The sequence below is a fragment of the Stegodyphus dumicola genome, chromosome 7, assembly GCF_044657685.1.
Source record: "Stegodyphus dumicola isolate Sdum_Otavi_A_Nest chromosome 7, ASM4465768v1".
Lineage (NCBI taxonomy): Eukaryota > Metazoa > Arthropoda > Arachnida > Araneae > Eresidae > Stegodyphus > Stegodyphus dumicola.
Genome location: NC_140774.1, coordinates 122,389,598 through 122,403,630, shown reverse-complemented (window position 1 = coordinate 122,403,630; position 14,033 = coordinate 122,389,598). Strand labels below are relative to the sequence as shown.

Here is a 14,033-nt window from a genome sequence, read left to right as displayed (position 1 = left end):
CCGGGCCCTTCGGTACGGCAGTCAGAGTCACTAGCCACTCTTCCATCTGGGAGACCTCTTGAAAAAAGTAGAAACCGTGTTTTATGTATCCTCCAATACATGTCAAAATGTTTTCATAATGTAATGCAGCTATTCCCAAAATATTATAGCACAGTGTTCTCAGTGTGAAGTTATTGTGTGCAAGCTGATATTTCCTACAGCTTCTGACTTTGAATGCACTTGATTAATAATTGTAGAAAATGTATTTAGTAATCTTAATATCATACGTATTAATTTTATTGTAGTTATTAGAAAATGAGAAACATTTGTAAACAACTTTACATGATGGCGATAACAACTTACTGAAATGTATAAAAATTGCTAAACTCTAGAATCATCGCTTTACAGGAATGTGTCGAAGAAACTCGAATGGCAGAAATGTAATTCTGACTCTTGTTGAACATATGATGTGTGATACTTGGCCACACAAGCTCTGTCATCTTAATCTCATTTTACCAGTGAAATGGCTGTTGTACGCACTGAAGATGGGGTCATTTTGTTGCTTCTCATTCTTTATTGACTTTGCTACCTGTAAGCGTCTGGAATAGGATCCATTCCTAAATTAACCACTCCTTCTACTGGACGGGATAAAGGTGGGGCTTGCTGGAATCGATGCTGATATAAACTCCGAGTTTCTGAATTTGCGGGACCCCAGTCTGGATGAGGTCGAAATGCTTTCCTTAAATCCTGGCAAATAAAAGCACAAAAAAAAAGTCAAAATCAAAATATATTAATATCATTCTAGCTTGTGTAATTTTCGGAAACATAAAACCGCATTACAAAACTGCCTTACGCGCTGTCATGCCCCTTCAAATGTCTTAATTCCCCAACAGATGGCGCCATCATTTAAATTCTCAGTATCTTCAAAAACTTTAGTGCCTTAGAAATACTTCCGCTTTTTAATAAATTAAAATTTTATATTTCTTATTTCGAAGTGTTAGTGCTTGCCTCACTTCAGGTACATAAGATAAAATGAATACATTCGTAGGACAATAAAATTAATTTTTTGGAATTCATGAATGGAAATTTTCCCCTGTTTTAAAGAACATGATTTCATTACTGTTGATTAATGATTTTCACAGGTTTCATTTAGGGGGAAAATGTATGCCGCTTTTTTAAAGAATGTATTTATTCAATACTCATTCATAAAGCAATGTTGGTAAAAATAAATTAAAATTGCTCTATAAAAGAAATTCTGTTAACATCTACGCATAACGTAGTACAACTGAAATAAAATTTCACAACACTTATTGATGGTATTTATTGAATTATGTGATTATTATTTTCATTACTATATTGTTAGTGATGTATTACTTCATAATAATAAGTGAAAATAGGAAATATAAAGCAATTTAACAGTAAGTAAAGTTACGCACGAATATTTTGTGTCATAGCTCGTTAAAAAGTTTTTAAAAGCTTTTGTTCGGTGTAAAGGAACGCAAACGCTGGAAAGAAAGTTAGTAAAGTGAAATATTTCTAATAAAAAAATTAAACAAATAGAAACAATTTGCTTTCATGAATTAGTAGATTAGTAGCTATATTATTTTTAAAGAAAGGGAAAATAAGGGCTAAAATAAGAAACCGACAGAACAGATTTGAGTGACTTTATTAAAAGTACTTTATTACTTAATTTATGGCTGAATGCTCTGTGACTAAAGTTATTTCAATGCTTTTAAAATTACTGTAAAGATAGCGACACCTTACAAATTAGAGAAAATAGCCTAGAAATTCTATTTTGTTTTTATATTTCAAACTTAAATCAGTAAGAGGCTTCAAATTGCTTTGGTGTTTACAAAGGGTAATTCTAGAACTAGCTGGATAGTGTATTTCTCTATGTATTGAAAAATACCTATTAATAATTGTCAATTAATAATTTTTAATAATAATTTAATAATTGTCAAAATAACTGAGCCGATTTCAAATAAACATTATTCTGTTCTATGTACCACGTTCTATTTATTATCATCAGATAAAAATGAAAATTTTAGAATTTAACCAAGACATTAATATTGAGTTATGATTTTGTATAAAATGGCTTCGGGTAAAAAGGTCTTATTATGCAATTTCTTTGGAAGTATGTGAAAAATGTTGACCTCGTGAATCTTTGAATGTAAGTTTACATAATATCAAAAACAAATATCACTACCACGAAGATAAAAATAAGCGCGTACAGTGCAAATATAGCAAGAATTTAATCATCAGTTTGTTACTGTAAATAAATTATAGAATATATATCAATAATATTTGGATAGACTTCATGCCATTCCCTGCCAACTTGTCAGCCTATGTTTGCAAATTTAAAAAATAAAAACATTTAATGATTTGATATTATGTCGACAATGGTACTGAATATAAGCAAAAAATTCAAACTATCACAAAGGCTGCATCTTTTATTATTACGCGCATTCAGCGCCAAATAGATACAAAGAAATAAAATGGTCTGAAAAAAATACTCTTTTTTATTTATATGATCCTAAAGCAGGAAGTCGTGATGAGCCTATTCACTTACTATATGCAGTGCAAAATTAGATGCCACCCATATAATACCACGCTAATCAACTCACCTATTAAAGAAAAAATTATTTTCCTTTCTCAACAAGTGATTACACTGTAGCTACTATTTTCAGTGAATACTAAACAAGCGTTCGTGATTTCGCATCTGGACTGAAATTTAAACCTTCTCTTTTGTTTATTTTATGTTAGTTCATCTATCTAAGGTGCCGTTATTAGAAAAAAAAATCTAAAATATCGTCTTCATCAGCGAAAAGAGATTAATTTTATGCAATTAACATTTAAAAATTCTTGGTAGTGATTTAAAAAGTCAACCGTTGTTGAAAGAAAAGTAAAAACAAAAAAAGTACGTCATTTAGAAAAAATAGAACAAAAAATGATCACACGACGTATATCACTTGAAAAAAACTGTTGAAAGAGGAAGTTTCATCGGTAGAGAAATTTTCTGAGAAATCACTAATTGGTGAAAGTATGGAATTTCGAAAAGAAAACTTTTAACTTCCTGATGTTAAAAATTAATTGTTCATGCATTTCAATCGTTTTCTAAATTAATTGATTAAAGATTGCGAGTTTATATGCGTAGATTTAATTACCATTTAACTTTTATTTTGGTTCAGTATTTTCCCGTAGATCGCACCCCCATTTAAAATACAATATTTTTTTAATCTAACTTTATCTTTCGCAGTCAAAACTTGAATATATTAGAAATGCGTAATTTTTTATAAAATATAAATTTTATGTTTCTTAGCTCGAAGTGTTAGAACTTACCTAACATTGGCATGCATGCGATAAAGAATAAAAGTATGCTATAAAATCTTTTTGTTGTTATTCGTTTTAGACTAAGCAAATATATTTCTTTTGTACATCTGCTGTAAATGCGGTTCTCACAGTTTCAGAGACATAGACCTATGGGCTGAGCTTATGTTTGAGACAATTAATGAAGGGAAAAACGGTTAAATAGATCTGGGTTTTTGTCTTTGTAGTTGTATGCGTGTATACTAGGCTAGTGGTTTCAAACTCCAGTTGCATGCGGGCCAAATACACGAACTGTAAACAACTGCTGGATCAGAATTTTTTAACAATATTGAAAATGTTATTAATAAAATAAATACTTTTTAAAATAAATTTTAAATCTAATAATGTAAACAATAATAATAATATCGCAAAGGAAAATATTCAAATTTGTATTTATTTTTTACCTGGAATCTAAATTTGATATTTGTAAGACATTTTTATTGATTACAAATTGTAATTTGAATATACTGGGAACTAAAAATCAAATCCTTGGACTGACATTTCTTTCAAATAACTCTAACACATTTAATAAATTTTTAAATAACTCACTTTAATTTAAACTAAAAAAAGTATGAAAACGTTCTAATTTTCAGAAAAAATTTATCGAGTGGGACAAAAACTTGAGAATAAATAATAACAACCTGTTCTCTTCCTCTTACTTATTAAATTTTTCATCAACGCATCAATAAAAGTGCATATGTTTGTATGTAAATAATTATAAACTTCTTTATTGCTTACTATAGCTTGGCATTTGCCGGTTTGTCAATTCTTGCAAAGCTTGTAACCTTAGAGAGAAGTTATTAGAAATTTTCTTCATGACGGATTGCAGAAGCTCATCGGTCAATCAGTCTCTTTTCTAATTAATTTTCAACTAGAAAAAGCTCTATTCATATATAAATGTATTATGAAATAGAGCGATTATTATTATTGTAAACATTCCTAACTGAGCTTATTTATTTTTTGACAAGTTAATAAAGTCTTTGAATAAGATTTACACCACATTGTAAACTAATTAGCTGCATTTATAGAATTTCTGGAGCATTATTCATTTTCTTTTTTAAAGAAAATAAAAATACTATAAATTACACATAAATAAAATCTTAAAATAATTGCAACAGAAAAGAAAACAGGAGATAGGACAGGATAAAATAGGAATAAGCATACGATACACCAGAATTTTACCATATGGTGATATAGGTCCCGTGGTGCTAGACTCAGTAAAGCATCTTACAGAAGATCCATGCAAACTTTCCAGAGCATTTTCATGCAATTATTATTTAGAAGAATTTTTATACAGATATAAAGACGCTTTCGTAATAGTTATTTCTCAAGTGAAAATAGGAAAGAGAGAACGTGTTTTTTCAAGAAAAATGAGAAATTATGTACTTTATATGTGTTGTGCGCAATAAAATTGCATACTTTATTTGTCAGAATATCGGTTCCAAAAGAATACAATTTACGTCGCTATTGCAAAAGGAATAATAAAGCAAAAGTTAAAATTTTAAAAACCAAATTCAGAAGCGAAATGTTAGTTTCTGAAATCTGGCTTACAATGACAGACTTTTTTACAGAAGCAAATAAATTCAATGAAACAACAGTTCACGCAAATTTTGCACTCGCACACATCATTGTAAAACATCAAATCTCTTTACTGATGAAGACTTCTTAGGGACTGGTAAGTCTGCTGAGCTTCTTTGTCCGGATAAGCAACAATTACTTAAAAATATTACTTCGCCAACCAATACGGTAGTAAAACCTTATGAACGAAATCGCTAATGACGTACGATATCAGTTATTATTATTATTATTTACGTGTTCCTAAAGCACTACACGAAAGGGAGGGATGTCTTCGTGGAGGACTTTCTAAGAGAAACTGGCTCGTATTAGCACGTTACACATGGGTAAAACCATGAAAATGCCCATGCAGCCATCCCATTCGTCGGGATTCGAACCTCAGACCGAACTACCAGTGTTCAGGGACCGCTCGGCCGCTGTTGGGCCTTACAATGCAAGTTAAAAGGAAAAAACTATATTTTTTGTTTCGGAATTCTCCAATAGCAGCAGGGTGAAAGTTCCGATATCACAAATATAGCACAACATGTCGTTTTTGTACGATACATTTATAAATTTGAAGTAATTGCTAATATTAGAAATAATGCTTATGTAAATAAAAACTGGTGCACAGAATACTTCTAGAATACAAACTCCAATAGATAAATATTAATTAATTTGGAATGAAATGGTTGGATTTTCAAATGATAGTGCAAATGCCATCGATGGTAAAAAATAAATAAATAAATAAATAAATAATAAATAATAAATAAAGTAGCTTTAAAATTAGGAAATACAGTGCAAGGAGGAAGAATTTCAGATTACATTTTACATTATATAAGAAGCACTTCATCCTAAAAGTTTGCAGGTAGATAATGTTATGAAAAGAGTAACTAAAATAGCAAACTTTATCGATGGGAAAGTTCTATATTACCCAGAATTTATTGTATTGTTTGAAAAAATTGAAAGTAAGGGAGGAGAAATTATTTTTTATAAGGAGATGAGGTGATTAAAGTCGAGCAGCTGTTACTGAACAGTTTTTTTTTTATTTAATAAATGAAATCAAGATCTTGATGTGAAAGACACAAAAAAATAAATAACTAAATAAAATAAAGTAAAGTAAAACCATTGACAAGCTGCAATAGTAATACATGAATAATAAATTTAGCATTTCTTGTAATTTAATCGGCCACGTAAATATTCTCAATAAGGTGTGTGTGTGTATTTAATTATGGCAAAGCACACTAGGGCCATCTGCCTAAGGGGAGGGTTGCCTTCGTAGAAGACTTAAGGGAAACTGGCTCGTATACACGTTACACATGGAGAAAACCACGAAAACACTCATGCAGCCAACCCGTTCGCGGGATTCGAACCTCAAACCGAACTACCAGTGTTCAGCGACTTTACCGCTCGGCCGCTGGTGGGCCCCTATTCTCAATAAGGAGTTGCGAGGAAAGAATTTAAATTAACCACTGACATGTATATTTGTATTGCTTGCATATATTGTATTGTTTGGACTTGTATAAAACTTTAAGCTGCAATTATGAGAAACACAAATAAAAAAACCAAACTTTTGAATATTTCTTATATCAAAAATGTCCAAGAGAAATACCATTATTACGACAAGAATTTGAGGAAAGATTTTTAAGTTTTAATGATTTAGAGTTTGATTTTACATTATTTCATTGCCATTAAAAATGGGAACAACGCACTAGAAAATCTACAGACAGAGATTTAGAGTATGTCATGTATCTTATTCAAAGATTTGAAAACAATAAATAATTAATTGTGCTTCCCCAAAGATAAATATCATCAAATTTGAAATTTTAAAGTATGAATAATTCGCTTTGTTTATAAGTACAGTTATAAGTGAACGATATGTTTCCTAGGGTGAATATTAAATGCGTAAGAAAAGAATCAGATTGACGAAAATAATTTCTAGTAATTTTTCGCCAAAGCTACAAACTTTAGAATCGAAACACCATTAAGTGTCAAGCTGTAGTAAGAAATAAAGAAATTTATAATTACTTACATACAAACATATGTATTTTATCGGTATATGTCGAAACAAATTTAATAAATAAAATAAATATATTGCTATTATTTAGTCTTAAATTTTCTCTCACTTGGAAATTTTTCATAATTAGTTTATTTTTAGTTTAATTGTATTTGGTATTTAAATCAACGTATTAGAACTATTTGAAATAAATGGCAGTCTGAAAATTTAATATTTAGCAGTCAGTATGTTAGAATTACAAAATTTAGTCAACAGGATAGAAAAGAAATATTTATCAGTGCATTATTACGGCTGTTTACATATGTTTTGATATATATTTAGCAACTGATTGGGTACTGAAAGAAAACAAACAGAAAATTTGACCGAAATAATGAGTCTCATCATTTCAGTACGATAGAGAAGGAGAAAACTATATGTTTGAAAGATAAAAATAAATATAGAGATAAACATTGCAGAAATACAAATGAATATTACTGAAATAAATTTTAAGTCCTGTTCCAAGAAAATTAGATTTAAAAAGTAAATTTAAAACATATTGTTAACTTACATGCCGTACACCCTACATATGAGTGACGTGTAACACTAGGTCATAAAGTAGTGTTATCCATATATTAAGGTTATTACGGTGCAATACACGTATATATATATAATATTAACCCTAATTTTATTGAAACAAATCTGGCATTCATCTGCTTTCAAAGCGTACATTCAGCTCGCATGCAGTTTGATCTATGGAATAAAACTTTTTCAGGCTTTTCAAAAGTAGAACATTCCTTAAACTTCTGTTTTCGAATGTAGAACGTAAGTAAAATATCAACTTTATGTTGTTTGTTCAATTAATGATTTTATCATCATTATTTTCTTAAAGGATAGAAAAGTTGGGAATGTTATTCATATAATTAAAAACGGAAATTCTATTAATAAATATATATTTTAATAGTAAATGTTCGATGAATAGACTATTATGTACACGCATTTTAAGCATTTCAGAAATACTTAACATTTCCGTTGCATTTTTGGTTTTCCTATGCATTGCATCTGCGAATGCTCCAAACTGTTAAAAACACCAAATTTCCATTGTATAGGGTGTCCGAGAAGCATCCGTACCCCAAGTCTGAGTATCACAGAAAGCAATACCAATGAAATTTTAATCTGTTTATTTAGCAGATGCTACAATTGAATATATACATATACGAACTATGTATCCAATGGACTATCTGTATACGCTCCTTAGTGTGTGCTGTACAAATAGATGCATGCGTCTAGACTTCTACCTTGACATGTTTTAAAGGTTGTCACACTGTCGTGCAATTCTCTATCTGTTCTGTATCGAGGATGAGAGAAATATTACTTGATTGTTCCTCCCAATTAATTGTCTGATGTTGAAAAGTTCAGGCTTCCTGGGGGCCATTTTAACGTGCATGGAGGTACTGGTGAACAATGTCGAATATAGCCACTTAGAAATTGTTCAGGAAGGAAATCATGCACCTGAAGAGCAAATTAGGCCCGAAATCCATTCGGCTGTACCCACACACGATCTACGGTTCTCTTCCTTTGAAGCTGATATAATAATAATCAAGTTTGCAATATTTGTAAATAAGCAGCTCCATTCACATATTCGTAAAAAAATATCATCCGAGCATGAAAGCAGTGTTACCAATACTAATAACGCTGTAATTAAAATTACACTGCAGAGATAAATAATATATTGGGCATTCCTTTATTTCGCCTCAACATGAGGCACTACGAGTCCGCATACCCCGCCGAACTAGGTCCAGGGCTTCAACACCTGCCCTCGAACCTTGGAGGGATTGGCACTAACGCACGTGATGCAACATAGACTCCAGGGCGTCAATGGTCATCGATTTGCTACTCACCAGTCACACGGGCTGCCCAACGCCCAAGGACATTACCCAGAATACTGGGAGAGCCACCCCCAGGCAGAATAGCCATCCCGGGCTACTAGAGCCTTAAGCTCTAGGACTAGCCATACTCACGGGCCGAACAATAAGTGATCCAGGGCTAGTCTTTAGAACCGGGCGGGCCTTTAAAATTTAGGGGCCTTTAGAACCACTAAATTCAAAATTTGTATACCCCCGTGGCCGAGACTGCTTGGGTATAGATCCTAGCCAGTGGCTTCGCAGAGTTCTGTACATCGACCCCCGGGAGGGCATTGCAGAGATAGGCAAAATCGCTCTTTCATGGGATCGGATCAGAAACTGAATCACTGAAATGAATCAGTTCTTCTTTACGACCACTGCTCACTGAAATGAATCAGTTCTTCTTTACGACCACTGCCCACTAACAAAAACCTTGATGAAAAATATTGATAACGAGGAGGGAATCAAGAGTGGTTAAAGGGGATGGATCAAAGAGCGGAAAGAATGGAACAAGCAGTGGGATCGCCAAAGTTTAGGCAGGTTGGAGTAAAGAGCGAAACGAATCGAACGAATAGTGGATTGTTTTGATATTCCTACAACTTTCTTTCTACATTAAACTAACAATATAATTCTAGACTTTAAATAAAATGAAGTTATGAAATGACTAAAATTAAATTAATTATCAATATAGAAAAATAAACATTCTTTTCTTCCCTAAAATGGATATCGATCTTTCCCGGCAGACTTCCGTCAAGACCACCGCTCTTTTTGGCGAATCAGGTGTTCGCTCACTCAATGAAATGAATCAGTTCATGAAAGAATAACCAATCTCTATTCTGCAACGTTCGCAAAACGCGTTCTCCGTAAACTGTAAAAGAGCTATCACTCTATTCCTGGAATTAGTTGTTCATTTGCTCAGTAAAGTGAATTTGTTTTTTGAATCAGTTCCCAAGCGAATCGTCCAACACTAACATTTTTCTCTGTGAAACTCAAACCAACGATGAATGAACTTCCTGTACTTAAATTAAATTGAGCTTCATTTGAAGTCGGTGTTGCTGAAAGGGGTAATTGCATAATTATATGAATTTGCAGGCTTTATCTTAAGCTAACACTTTAAATACAGCATAATTTAAAACTTTCATCGCAGTGCTTTTTGACATCTGATACTTACTTTTCTGTTTTTGTACAGTTCCACGGCTGCCCATATTGGAATTTGTAGCACGGACACCATAATCAGAACCCACCCAATTCCTTCAGCCCAGACTGGATATGGTTTACCTGCATACTCAATGATTTGATGCTGACTTAGACTGTAAATTAGAACAAACTGGAAAGGAAAGATCATATGAAGTAAGTTTTATTCGATACTAGTTCTATTCAAATGTAATTTCAGGAGTTATTTGTATAGTAATACTTACCAAAAGTATAGCAGGTGAAAAATACTTCCAGCAAAGTCGCCAGTACAACCCAGGGCGAAATCCTAACATAAATTCGATATCATCGGCAAATCTCTCAACCCCTGAAAGAAATCAATGAGCATTTATGATTAAATTTCTTCAAGATATCATTAATAGTTTATAATGAAGATCACTAGTTTTTCTTACCCAACTTTTAATACTTTACTGCCACTTTCTTATCGAAAATTTTCAAATTTTGTATTTTGCAACTAAATATTATATTCTTAAACTGTATTTATTTTTAACTACATTCCTGACAAGTATGATTTATTTTTCGCTCAATTTGAAATTCTCTTCGAAAGTATATATTTCTAAGCTCCAAAATAATTTTCATGAAGATTATAAACATTAAGATTACGTTAGATTCAAACCACACACTCCTACCATGAAAAACCTTTCTGAAAGTTTAAAGCTAATGTGAATGTCATTCTGGAATTAGGAATCTATTCCTCGATTTCAGCTACATTTAATCTTTTTCTAAACCTCTCGTGTAAGAACTTACTGCCTATTTTGAAGATTTAACCAATAATTTAATTAGTATTAGAATAAGTTTTTTAAACTTTCTGCCGACGATACTTATGTATTGAAGATAAGGACTAGCATTAGTTTATTCTGCGTCCTGTTCTTTCATCATTTATGATGACGAAAAAAACAGTTTTTATATGAGAAAAAATTCTATACAGGACTTATTGTCCCCTACCCGATTTGACTTGTAACCATGGAAACTGCAGCTGCGGAAAAAAAGGTCGAATAATTTTCCGTTTAGCGCGTTTCATTTCACGAAGACCACACGACTGAAGGCTGATTTGAATTTCAGTTTCAAATGAAGTTCAAATCAGCCTTCAGTCGAGTGGTCTTCGTTCAGATCGGATCGTTATTTCGTTCAGCTCGGATCGTTATTATCAGATTCAGATCGTTATTTGTATTGTGATTGCTCTGTGTGCTGATCACAATACAAATAACGATCTGAAATCGGGAAGAGGTTGGCAATGGCCTTGATGTGCCTATTTTAAGGTGCCAGAGTGTAACTCACGTGCGGTGGTCACGTGCACACTAGCATTGCACGTTCACGTGTACGTGCTAAAGAATCCTACGCATTGGTAAATGATTATCAAATTATTATTTTGAATTCTTAATTTAATTATCTTTATTTTTGTTTTTAATTGTGAACATCAAGAAATACAAAAGAAGTCATAAGCACACAAAAGTGTCTACGGTAAATAATAATAAAAAAATAATAATAGTATGTTGATTAGAAAAGTAATTTTCCAGTGAAGTTAACTACATTAAAAATCAGTTTCATCCAAACAGTTTCTTTATTATCAACGCCAGTGGCAGATAACTGTCTCATTCGCAATTTTTTTTTCTCAACGTTTGTCAGCGGTAAGGAAGTTTCCTTAGCAGATGTACAGTGAACGTTTAAAATGTACATGTTGCTGAAAGCTACAGAACTGGTACATATAGTGGTACCTCGGCATATATTCGCTTTAAAATACATTCCAACTTGGTATGCGTCCTTGTTGGACGCATAATTATTATTATTATTTTTTTTTTTGGATGGATAAAGTATTTGTTTGGAACATGACTCGAGTTGACACGAGTCACAACGGCATGCAGTATACTTGTTTACTTCTTTCGAGATCAATGCTAAGAATACATATGAGTGTCAGAACATCTATTGCTGTTATTCAGTAGATAACTCTCTCTACAATTCTGAATTTTTAAGTGATTCTGGATCTCTTAATATTTTTTTTTTTTTTGTAAATTCATTAACAATGAGTTTTAGAAGAGTTAATGAGAAGAGTTAATCAATGAATAATATTAAGGGTCACCATGGAGGTGAATAAAAGAGATTGTTGAAAAGTAGGAATATGACATGCCTATCCAGAACTCGGTTACTGCATACCGTAAACCGAGTACGATGGTATCTACGGGTGTCAAAAATAAAAACACTATTGCATCGGCTAACGTTACGAAGGGGGTAAAATCAATTACCAAAGATCAGAGACGTTCTAGCGTTCAGAAAAATTGCCTTTGATGAGGAGAGCAGAAACACATTTATGCACAGCATCATGTGCAGCGAGTCATTTATGCACAGTACGTATTTCACCACAGCATCTGTGTTTTAGTATTAAACAGAACTGTAATATATAGAGTCATTAGGTTACAGCGATGCAGGAGACATGAAAAATGTACAATGTCCTCGTCCGCATTCGAACTCCGAACATTCCGATTACGCGTCGGATGGGCACAAAGGCACGCAAAAAGAGGGAGAAAAGTAATAGCAACAGGATTTCTTTTACAAGAACAGATTCAATATTTTCCCTTTATTTCTTACTGGAAAGATCTTTTGGTATACGTGCAAGGTTCTGGAACAGATGACATATACCGAGGTATCACTGTATTAGGTTTTATTAGGTTTCAGAGGTAGTAAAAGTCTGAAACACGCTTGTAAACATTTCCATTAAGGACTTAAACCAAATTATTTAATGGTAACATTAACGATTAATTACTATTTGACCTAGAATCTATTTTGTTTGACTACTGCTATGCTTTTTTTAATGCGTACATGTTTTATTCACCAGTTACGGTTTAACCTGCAATCTAAATTCTCACATAATTATCTCCGTTGTAAAGCAATCTGTTCAAAGTGGAAACTAATATAAACGTAAAATTCTTATGAAAATATCATGCACTATAACTGCAACAGAATTAAATCCATTTTTTTCCTATTAGGAAGGAGTCATTTCGAATAGCCCATGGTAACTATTTACTGCAATTAAAGGAGAAAAGGAATACCTATAAAGAGCAAAAATATGTATTGAATTATATTTATACAACTATAACACAAATATTTAGGCTCTATTTCATTTTAAATGAAGAACGGTTTTATAAATTTTCCCTTTCCAAGCCATCTAGTGGCTATGCTACACAGTTTCATGAGCAGCTGGCGTACATTCATATATCATTTTTTAATTCGATTTACAATTGTGAAACAAGATACCTCCATATAGAGGAATCCTAAATTATACTTTTAATTATCATTGCTTATTTAAAAGCCTTTAATTATCATTTTGTGTTTGTTAATTTTCATTGTTTATTTTGAATCTTTATAAAGGAAATAGGAAATTTAAAAAAACTTTCTATTACGAGTTAAATTTCTATAATTTTTTGCGATTAAACTAATACATTATAAATGGACCTTTTCTTTTAACAAAGCGCTACTTAACGCCAAACTTAAATGTTGGCTTCAACTCTAATTAGATGATGGCAATGTAAAGCTTCATGAAATAAACCTTAACTTGTATTAACAGTAACGTATCATATAATATATATAACGTTTAATCCAAGCAATGCTGTGGTTGTGTGCGATGCTGAATTTGTGTAATTCTCTGATTTTTTTAAGAGAAAACGCAACACGATGTACAAGGAGATATTTGTTGTTTTCCCCATGTAGACAGTCTGTTTTCCTTTAAAATATCAGAGTATTGCACAAAGTCGTCATGCGTACAGCCTTGGCATTGCAGGCATTAAATATTGAAGCTATTCATTGAGCAGCTATTCATGAAACGATATAATCATGCTGCCACATTTGGCCCTTAGGGTCACATTTGGCTATTGATGATCCTTTAACATAAAAGTATTCATTATAATAACTTATCTTTGACTTTCATACTTTTAGAAGTTTATTGAAATAGTTAGATAAAAGCCGGAAGAGAAAACATTTACAAACATTTTTTGAATTTTTACTTTCTCACTATGTTAAATGTTAGGATTTAACCT

General features: G+C 32.1%; 1 protein-coding gene across 1 annotated transcript in view; it reads right to left on the bottom strand.

Annotated features, from left to right (window-relative positions):
- Positions 1-260: 260 nt before the first annotated feature.
- The window catches only part of LOC118192854 (sodium- and chloride-dependent neutral and basic amino acid transporter B(0+)-like), a 70,098-nt gene continuing 56,325 nt past the window's right edge, over positions 261-14,033 (bottom strand). The window contains exons 13-15 of the mRNA XM_085821424.1: positions 10,212-10,312; positions 9,965-10,120; positions 261-726 (exon numbers count right to left, since the gene is read on the bottom strand). Coding sequence (XP_085677550.1) covers positions 565-726; positions 9,965-10,120; positions 10,212-10,312 — 419 coding nt within the window. The 3' untranslated portion in view covers positions 261-564. The remainder of the gene's footprint in view (positions 727-9,964; positions 10,121-10,211; positions 10,313-14,033) is intronic.